The sequence below is a fragment of the Podarcis gaigeae genome (genome assembly GCF_964106915.1).
Source record: "Podarcis gaigeae genome assembly, chromosome: 2".
In the NCBI taxonomy this organism is placed as follows: domain Eukaryota; kingdom Metazoa; phylum Chordata; class Lepidosauria; order Squamata; family Lacertidae; genus Podarcis; species Podarcis gaigeae.
In genome coordinates, this window is record NC_139679.1 from 12716113 (window position 1) to 12726694 (window position 10582).

The following is a 10582-nucleotide window of genomic DNA, read 5'->3' on the forward strand; positions in this document are numbered from 1 at the left end:
AACCCATGCTTTCATAGAAGAATCTTCGAAGTGGGAGGGACCACGAGGGTCATCTATGCAACGCAGAAATCTTTCGCCCAGTGTGGGGCTCAAACCCACAACCCTGAGATTAAGAGTTTTGTGCTGTGCGCTCAGTTTTCATTAAAGCTTTTTTTTTAATTCATACAAGCAGCAGGCTCGAGATCCTGGACCAGTTCGGGCTCTGAATTCAGCTCCTGAGCTGGAGACTCTGAAGCCTCAGGTTCCAAGTCTTGAGTGCTGCTGGACTCTGAGGTCACAACTGGAGGGGGCACCGGTTTGGCTCTGCCAAGGCACCTGCCCTGCCTTGACCTCACCATTCCACCTCTCCCCTGCGCTGTACCAAGTGCATGGCAGCGATGCCACGGCCAGGGAGCCGGGTCTGTGGCAGTGAGCCAATCCTGGCACTTGTACAGAGCTGCTACGACTACAGCTGCCAAATGGAACCTCCACCTTCACAGGCAGTGTATCTGCAAAGACAGGGACGCGGGTGGTGCTGTGGGTTAAACCACAGAGCCTAGGACTAGCTGTTCAGAAGGTTGGCGGTTCGAATCCCCGCGACGGGGTGAGCTCCTGTTGCTCGGTCCCTGCTCCTGCCAACCTAGCAGTTCGAAAGCACATCAAAGTGCAAGTAGATAAATAGGTACCACTCTGGCGGGAAGGTAAACGGTGTTTCCGTGCGCTGCTCTGGTTCGCCAGAAGTGGCTTAGTCATGCTGGCCACATGACCCGGAAGCTGTACACCGGCTCCCTCGGCCAATGAAGCGAGATGAGAGCTGCAACCCCAGAGTCAGCCACGACTGGACCTAGTGGTCAGGGGTCCCTTTACCTTTTTATCTGCAAAGACCAGTTGCTGGGGGAGCAAACCATGAAGGACGTCCGTTGCCGTCGCTCCCAGCTTGTAGGCTTCCCTGAAGCGTCGGGCGGGCTGGCTACCACTGGAAATAGAACGCCAGAGGGAGCGGACTCCCATGCCAGATTTGGCGGGGTTGTCCTGAGGTTTTTGCCTCTTATGTCTGTGCATGCATGTGTGCGAGGATATAAAACACTTCCAGATTTGATTAGCCCTGTGATCCACCGAGCCTTGCCTTTTGTCTCCAACAAGTGCCAGCCCCATAACCTTTAATCTCCCTCTGCCCTTGGACTGCCCCGCGCTGTCCTGTCCCTTGGGCCCGTGGCCTTTCCCTCTTCACCATGATCTCTGACCAGGAAATGCCCCTTCAACAACAGTGTCGTCCTTCTTCCCCAGAGACCGCTCCATCCGAGGCCACAAATCAGGCGCAGCAACACCTGTAAGCGTGTGGCTCCTTCCAGGAAGACCTGACACAGCATCCCACACAACTTCCCCGAAGGAAAATGGGGGGATATTGATGGGGGGCAAGGCCTTGATCTCGCCCTTCTGGCAGCCCAACCGAGGGTGCTCTCGGGTGGACAATGTAGGCTCAGAGATTGGCCTAGCAATCTTTCAGAAGCGCCCCCAACCCACCCCCTTCATCCCTCAAAAATTTATGTCTGCTACCTTGTCCGCTACAAAGAGGCTACTGTATGGGCTGGAGAGCTCATTAAAAAGGCAATGCGATGCGGCCACTGGGCTCCCTCCCCCTCGTAAATCTGTTAGTCACACTAAATGCCTGCAGCCCCTGGGTCGCTCGCGGCGTCACACCCCTTCCCTCCTCTCGAAGCAACTCTGGGCCGTGGGGCTTTGATTCATCGTAACAGAGGGAGGCCAGAGTCGGCCACTTTTGTTTGCTTATTCATGAGGCTCAGAGATCCCACCAGAGCATTTATGCGTGTGCATGTGTGTTTGGGGATGAGAGAGACAGAGAGAGAGACAGAGAGAGAGAGAGGCGCCCCTTCCAGCCTTCGCTCTCCTGGCTTTGAGGGGCATGAGGGGTGATTCAGAGAGAGAGGCTCGGCCCTGAAGTTGGGATTTATTTGGTACCTACAAACAGAAACATCAAACAGCGGCTGACGGGGAAAAGGGAAGTCTTCCATAGCCTGTGGGATAGCTCAGTTGGTAGAGCATGAGATTCATGGTTTTGAGCCCCATGTTGGGCCAAAGATTGCTGCATTGGAGGAGGTTGGATGAGACAACCCTCGTGCTCCCTTCCATCTCTATGATTCTATGATTTTTAGCCCAGATAGGTTTTTTGCAGCATCCACATCATCAAAATGCCAACCCGTATTTGCCCCCTTCCAGATTTACCCTTTCTGAGGGATATCCAATGAGTTTGTTAAAAAAAAGGGTTGCCAATGACCTGCTTGCAATGGATCAATATTTGCAAAATTAAACCCTCTGTCTGGAAACACCCTGGGGGGGCATACAATAGAGATTCATAATGTTACAATACCGTTAGGGCGTGGCTTGATGCATCCTATTGAACAAACATTTTAATAGAACACCTATAATAAACTATATGCTGCCATGCTGTTCCTAAATATTTAGAGGTTTCTACATATTTCTAATAAATAAACTAGTGTTATATTCACTGGCTTCTTGGCTCTTCAGAAGCTGACATCTCCTCTATCTCGTAAGGATATTGGGGACTCCCTTACACAGACTCAGGCCACTGGTGCATTTAGTTCAGTGTCGCCTACCAGTATTTCCTAAACTTGGGTCTCCAGTTGTTTTGGGACTACAACTTCCATCATCCCTAGCTAGCAGGACCAGTGGTCAGGGATGATTGGAACTGTAGTCTAAGAACAGCTGGATGCCCAAGTTTGGGAAACACCATGGGTAGCTAACCTGGTGTGCTCAAGAGGTCTTCAACTACAATTCCCAATGGCCCTAGCCAGCAAGGCCAATGGCCAGGGATGATGGGAGTTGTAGTTCAACAAAATCTCGAATGCACTAGGTTGGCTACACCTGTCTACAGTGACTGGCAGTGGCTGCCTGGGATTTCAGGCAGCGGTGTCTTGCCTGGACATGTCTGGGTTTGAACAGGTCTAGCTTCCATTTTAATTTTCCATTGTAGAAAATTAAAATGATGTCTAGGACCAATTCCCTGGCACTGTTGGGAGTTCTGATGCCAGAGTGTCCCTTGCGCCCTTGGCAATGGTAATGGCACCCTCTTTAAAAATAAATAAATCATTTTATCATAATAGCCATATTAGAAATTACTCCATTTCACATTCTTCCTGTTCGACACATCCTTCTGTAATCCATTTGTACTTAAGAGATGCTCCCCCTGGATAAATTTATGGAACTCTCTCATTCTCTGATCAACGAGTTTTCTGCGCCACTCAGCCAATCTCAGTCCAAAAGTATTGTTAGACCCATCCGCACCTAGGCAGAAAAACTCTACAATGCTACGATTCAGTGAACAGATGGAGACCCCATAATTTTCCTCTTACTGCAGAAGCAGCTTTGTCAGCAGGGAGCGTGTCTGAACAAACTTCTCAGTTGCGTTAGGTCCTAAGTGTTTGTAAAATTGCAGTGCTTAAGTACCTTTACAAGGGAAGAGGATGGGGAGAAAACCGGAGCCCCTGTGACCTCATTGGCAATGGCCCCTTGACCTCCTAGAAATCCCTCTGGCTCCAGAGGGCACTAGCCCCCACTGATTTGGGGCCTTGAAAGCTGGAAGTGGACTCTCCAAGACCCTGAGAAGGCCTGGTTTGGACTGAAAATAACGGACGTCCTCCTCTTTTCTTTGGCAAATATGCTGAAAATTTCTGGATCAAAATCCAAGTGTGAAGCCACTTCTGATTGCTTGTGGCTTGTCAACAGAGACATGGAATGTTTGATTACTGATTTACTCGCGATGTCCTCAAGAAAACATACATCCATTTGTCTGGAATAGTAACCAGCCTGAAGAAGATTCCTTCAAAACCGTGCCCTGCTTCTACCAAATGTCTTTTCGGAATTTCATGACTCACCATCAGCTGTTTCAGGGTTTTATTTCTGAAGTCATCTGGGACATGATTCTACTAGGTCTTCAATTTGGAAGCGCATTCCCAACCAATAAACAGCTTCTCCAGCACATAAGGTCTAATTCATTTCCACATTGGTTTGTGCCCGACTTGTTTGTGTAGCTGCATTTGTGCATATTCACCCCAAGTTGGGTGTCATGCTGTGACAAGCTTCCCTCCTTCCTGGTCTTCCAGGACCAGAAATAGGATGGAGAGCGAGTGGCAAAGATAGGCACATCAATGGAGTCTCAGATTTCTTGGGAAGGACGCAGGGGATCTCATTGGGTCTAGAGCTACTGAGAAGAGTTGCTGTGCTCATTAGGCATGACTCCCCTGAGCAGGCCTTGTTTCTGCTCATATAGAGTTAACTTCACATACACGGTGTGATTTATTGCTGGGTGGTCCCCTAACACAAGTGTGCTTTTGTCAAGGTACTTCCAGATGAGTATTTGATGCGGAATCATTTATTTTGCAACTCCAACACAATGTTGTTGGCATCAAAAGGCCAGCCCTCTCCCAACCCCTGCTGTTATGTACTGAAGTTCTCACCCTGGGCCAGCAGGGGGATACTGTAGATAGTTTTTACTCAGGTCCACATATGCAAATAAGGAATTGAAAGTGACGTTCAGTGATTGTATAGTTACAGAAAGTTGTTACTGTTGCTTTGTAGTTGAGCTCTATATAAGCAGGTTGGCTGAACCCTTCAGCCCAGTTCTGTTCTGGGCCTGTGAATAAACAAGAGCTGTTTGAAGAATCGCTGTGTCGTCTGATATGTTCACCCACAACGTAACACTCGCCACCCCCTATTTACTTTGGATTTTCCCTTTCTGGGGAAAATCTGACACCTAAATAAAAAAACCTGCTCCCAACATTTGCGATATCTCAATGACCCATTTGTAATATTGAGCCCCTGTCGGTAAACACCCTAAGTAGCTCCTTTAACTGCTAGAATGCAGTTTCATAGATTTTTATTTACATTTGCATTACGCCACAAAAACATTTAGGACGTCCATACAAGGACGTCCATACATTCTACAAATTATTCCTTCTAGCAAAGGACCACTAGAGGAAAAAAGCAATAAAATAAGGGATCCAATTTAGTAAATTAAAGGGGAGCTCATAAAAATTAACTCAAAAATCTATATTCTGTTTGGCATGTTCAATAATACTTCTATATCACATTCAACACTTCTTGCCTCGCATTTTCCAATAGATTTGCTATGCTACAATATCTAAGAAAAGGCCGCCAATTGCCAAAAGGTTCTTTTATTGTTTCTTAACCAACCCACAATGTTTTATAATATGTCAATTTGCTTATACATCAGTGCTGCCTGTCACAATTTTCTTGGGCATTTCTTAGTTTGAAGGAAGACCTCATTGTTCCCAGTGGCTTGTAGCAACCCAAATCATTGCACTAATCACCTTGCATCAATACTATTTATTCCCATCGCTCACCTCTTTAAGTTCATCAAGCATTTGATTGTTTTTATTTCCAAAAAAAAACCCACTTCCAAATATGCTTAAAGTGCTTTTATTATATCTCCACCTCTAAGCTTCCTCTTGACTGGGGTGTAGAACCGATGGAATAACATCTGATAAAATGAATTTTCCAGAGCAACACGACTCTCCAGCACAAATCAAGCTCCTCTGCTGTTTACCTGAACCACATTTTAATTTCTTGTTGCATTACACTCAAATATCTTTTCAGCTCAAGCTCCTAATGCAATATGTAAACTGCATTTGGGTACCAAAAGGCAAAGGGCAGAGGTAATAAATACAGTGGTACCTCGGGTTAAGTACTTAATTCGTTCCGGAGGTCCGTTCTTAACCTGAAACTGTTCTTAACCTGAAGCACCACTTTAGCTAATGGGGCCTCCTGCTGCCACCACGCTGCTGGAGCACGATTTCTGTTGTCATCCTGAAGCAAAGTTATTAACCTAAAGCACTATTTCTGGGTTAGCGGAGTCTGTAACCTGAAGCATATGTAACCCGAGGTACCACTGTATATGAGTAATCAAAAGGGGGCAGGAATGATACCAAGAAGGATGATTCCCTGCTAATCCCCTCCTAACTTGTTCCAATGGCCACTGAGTGGGTCAAATAATTCTGTTTGGAGGAGGCTTGCTTACTTATCCACAGAGAAGACACAGGAGCTATGGTGTTCATACACCAGCTGCAGGAAGGTGGATATCAGACCCCCTTCCAGCTTGCTGCACTTTGCCCATAACCCAGCCCTGACCTGGTTCTGAGAGGGGTGAGGTTAGAGGAGACACCTCCAGGGATCTAAATCAATCGGCCAACTTCCCTTCCTGGCTAAATTATAGTGCCCTTTTTGTGATGGTGATGACCAAGCACTGAAGGGCAGCTGACCTCAAATCAGACCACCAGATTCGCTGTTTCCACCACACCCTGATCAGAAAGGTGAAAGATCAGGTCTTTAATTCCTACAGAAGGTTGGCTATGATTTAGTGCCCGAGTCCCATGTCCAAAGAATGGCTTCATCTTGCAAGTGGGGGGTAGGGTGGAATTTGGTACCTAGAAAGGTCCCAAATACACACACACACACACACACACACACCCCATCCATGGTCATTCACACAACCCTCTGATGACTTTTGTTCCTTCTGCGCTAAAGATCTGTCCCTTTCTTAGTGTAGCACGCGCAACTTTGCTCTACAGTGCAAAGAAACCCAAGCGTGAAACACCAGCAGTGATTAGAAATGTGATCGTAAATGCACGTTGATGAAAACAACATACAATAATGCATTACAGAAAGGAAAGTGGCTTTGCGAAAATGTGTACATTAGGGGAAATTGCAGACAAAGAGATGTGTTTTAGAAGTAATTCGCACTATACTGCTGATGAACTTTCACAGGGACTTTTATTAAAAAAAGAAGAAGCTAACTGAGTGTGAACAAGTGAACTTAAGACAGAAAAAAATAGAAACTGAAATTGACGTATTTTGCCTCTCCGTAATAAAAGTGCAATGACAAAGAAACATATGCAATTTAGGGCCACCACGGAGCCTAGGACTTGCCGATCAGAAGGTCGACGGTTTGAATCCCCGCGACGGGGTGAGCTCCCATTGCTCGGTCCCTGCTCCTGCCAACCTAGCAGCTCGAAAGCACGCCAAAGTGCAAACAGATAAATAGGTACCGCTCCGGCGGGAAGGTAAACGGCGTTTCCGTGCCCTGCTCTGGTTCGCCAGAGGCAGCTTAGTCATGCTGGCCACATGACCCGGAAGCTGTACGCCGGCTCCCTCAGCCAGTAAAGCGAGATGAGCGCCACAACCCCAGAGTCGGCCACAACTGGACCTAATGGTCAGGGGTCCCTTTACCTTTACCTTTATACGGGATCTATGATCAGGACTCCTGTTGTTGAACACTGATGGAGAGAGAGAGAGAGAGAGAGAGAGAGAGAGAGAGAGAGAGAGAGATTGAGAGAGAGAAGCAGTCAACAAACCAAACAAAATCCAAGAAACAACGATAAAGGGTTAGAAATGTGGATAATGGCAGCGCCAGCCTTAGCATGGCATTTAGCTTGAAGAATGGAATGCGAACAAAGGAGGGAGAAAGTGAAGAGGGAGCAGCCAGATTCCTGGCAGGGGCGTGGCTTCAAGAGACCCTTCCTATGATCTTAATAATAATAATAATAATAATAATAATAATAATAATATTTATTTATTTATTTATTTATTTATACAATTTAAAAAGATTAAAATACAACATTAAAACATTAGGATGCAGCCTCTTCATAGGAGGAGAAAGGAAAAAGGAAAGAGGGGGAGGGAATCAAATTGACTCCAAGCCAAAGGCCAGGCGGAAGAACTCTGTCTTACAGGCCCTGTGGAAAGCAGATCCCGCAGGGCCCTGGTCTCATGAGACAGAGCGTTCCACCAGGCTGGAGCCAGTGTTGAGAAGGCCCTGGCTCTGGTTGAAGCTAATCTAACTTCCTTAGGGCCCGGGACCTCAAGGGTGTTGCTATTTATGGACCTTGAGGCTCTCTGTGGGGCATACCGGGAGAGGCGGTCCCGTAGGTACGAGAATGGCCTTATACACATCATATCTTTTCCATCAGCCACACAGTCCTGGGGTGGATCTAGACACAGGAAAACCCCCACTATAAATAAGCCAGAATTTAGATCGTTATAACAAAAGGAAAAAAATCTATATGGAAAATCGTGTTTTAAAATTTCCTACTCTCTGGCGCCATCTGGTGTTGCATTCAAATCACTGTTTCTTCACTGGTGTAGTGGAGTCCCCTGCTTGTATTAAACTCCCAGATTCCATCTTTTCCATTCCCCATAACAATTTCCTACTGTGTGTGCTTTGCAACAAGGGTAGCCAATGGGACACCCTCCGGGTGATATTGGACTACAACCCCCATCATCCCTGATCATTGGCCTCCTTCGCTGGGGCTGATGGGAGTTGTAGTCCAACAACATCTGAAGGGCACCATGTTGGCTCTCCCTGCTGTTAGAACCCAGCCACCCACTGAACATACCTCGCCACAAAGTTATTCCTGGTGGTCCTGTGAGAATTGCGTGCCAGGCATCACAGCTCAGTCAGTATATCACCCGTGGGTGTTTGACCAAGGTAAACACAGCCCCTGATCATAAACATCCGGGCAGATCTTGTTATGTACTGAAGTTCTCACCCTGGGCCAGCAGGGGGATACTGTAGATAGTTTTCACTCAGGTCCACATATGCAAATAAGGGATTGAAAGTGACGTTCAGTGATTGGATAGTTACAGAAAGTGGTTACTGTTGCGTTCTAGTGGAGCTCTATATAAGCAGGCTGGCTGGACCCTTCAGTTCAGTTCTGTTCTGGCCTGTGAATAAACAAGAGCTGTTTGAAGAATTGCTGTGTCGTCTGATATGCTCACCCACAACTTAACAGATGTGATCCTTTGGAGTCTATACAATCCTCAGCAGCCCACCTAGCAAAAGCTTCAGTAATCTCTGAGCAGGAGCTGTGAGCTCAGGTTATGAGGTTTCACTGACCTCATAGGGGCCCAGAGAGGCTGCAGGAACAGGGGTGTGCAAGGCACAGAGACACTGGGCAACATGATAAGTCCAGCAGCCACACACACCCCATGCTAAATGTAGGAGATCAGAGCTGATCTTGACCCTAGGCTATAACTCCCATCTCCTCTACCATGTTGGCATTAACTGGACTCCCTCTCTTCTTGCTGGCAACACACATGACCTATGTGAAGATGGCAGCTAATGACCTCGAGGCCACAGTGCTAGGATGCGTCTCGGAGCTCCTGAACCCGGAAGAATGCCACGAGCTCTACATCCGGCTTGCCACCCCTCAGAAGGATGCCCAGTGGCCGTCAGAAGAGGGGGACCTCTACCCTGCCGGCCAACGGGAAGGCATATCCGACATGGACCAGTGCAAAGAAGGCCTAAAGCAGTGGCTGCAGTTGCAGAGAGGTGCCATCGATTGGGATCGCCTGGCGCGAGCCCTGCGGCAGATCGGGCGTCCCGATGTCTCCAGGGAGCTGAAGAAGAGCCTCAATAAGAACAGGAGCTTGGAGCCCAAGTGGGATGCAGAGGGAAATCGGACGGTGGTGATGGGCGCTCAGCCGTCGGCCCTCCTCGTTGAAAACAAGGTGCCCACCCGCAGGAGCCGTTACGGGCCCATCCACAAACACCACAAGACCTTTGTGAAGGAGGGCAGCTGGGATCTCAAGGCTTTCCTCCTCCAGTTGTTCCCGGTTGCTTTGCAGAATCTGAGCCTACAGCAGTGCGTCTTACCGGCGGCCCGGCTGCTTGTTGTGAGCTTCCTGGCGGGGCTGGTCCTCTGGCTGATTTCCGTGTATTACGTCATTTGCTGGAATCTGGGGCAATGCCTCTTTGCCAGCGGCCTTCGCTACGGTGCGACCCCGGCTCGGCAGAACATGAACTTGACGGTGATTTGGAACAACCAAGCCGTTGAAGACTCTATAGATGACGAGGAGGACCCAGACAGTTCCTTAGAAGAGGATGCTACAGAGGATGAACAGTGACCCCAGCAGCTCCCGGTGAATTCTGCAGGGCAGTTGATCTCATTAAATAAATTCACTTGCGGATCTTTTGTTTTGAGCCCGTTACCTAGCTCAGGCTTGACTCAGTTGAACACCTCGCCCACTCAGGCCACACGGTACAATCTCCTGTTGTGCGGTGACAGTAGGTGAAGGAATGTCACAGGGCAAAAAGTGGGAGGAGATATGCCCTTGGCCCATTGAGAATGATCTAATGGAATGAAGGTTATTAAAATGTTTAATTACGCTGCTATGTTTTCTTTTTAGTCTGTGGAATAGAGAAACGTGCTCATTTAAGATGGTAGATGGCAAGCTTCTGAGAAATTTAGGGCTAGATAGAGTGGTACTGAAGCCCAGCTCCTGCCAACCTAGCAGTTCAAAAGCACACCAGTGCAAGTAGACAAATAGGTACCACTGTGGCGGGAAGGTAAACAGCATTTCTGTGCACTCTGGTTTCCGTCACGGTGTCCCGTTGCGCTAGAAGCATTTTAGTCATGCAGGCCACATGACCCGGAAAGCTGTCTGTGGACAAACGCCAGCTCCCTTGGCCTGAAAGCAAGATGAGCGCCACAACCCCATAGTAGCCTTTGACTGGACTTAACCGTCTAGGGGTCCTTTACCTTTACCT

At 47.9% G+C, this 10582-nt stretch overlaps 1 protein-coding gene across 1 annotated transcript; it reads left to right on the forward strand.

Annotated features, from left to right (window-relative positions):
• Nucleotides 1-8947: 8947 nt before the first annotated feature.
• On the forward strand, nucleotides 8948-10007 carry LOC310835520 (transmembrane and death domain protein 1-like). The gene has a single exon (XM_083720181.1). It carries the CDS (start codon nucleotides 9085-9087, stop codon nucleotides 9937-9939), a length of 855 nt encoding a protein of 284 aa, XP_083576307.1. The 5' UTR covers nucleotides 8948-9084; the 3' UTR covers nucleotides 9940-10007.
• The last annotated feature ends 575 nt before the right edge of the window (nucleotides 10008-10582 follow it).

What these genes read in the sequence shown, in the direction of transcription:
- LOC310835520 (XM_083720181.1), top strand. Translation starts at nt 9,085, where the DNA reads ATGTTGGCATTAACTGGACTCCCTCTCTTCTTGCTGGCAACACACATG.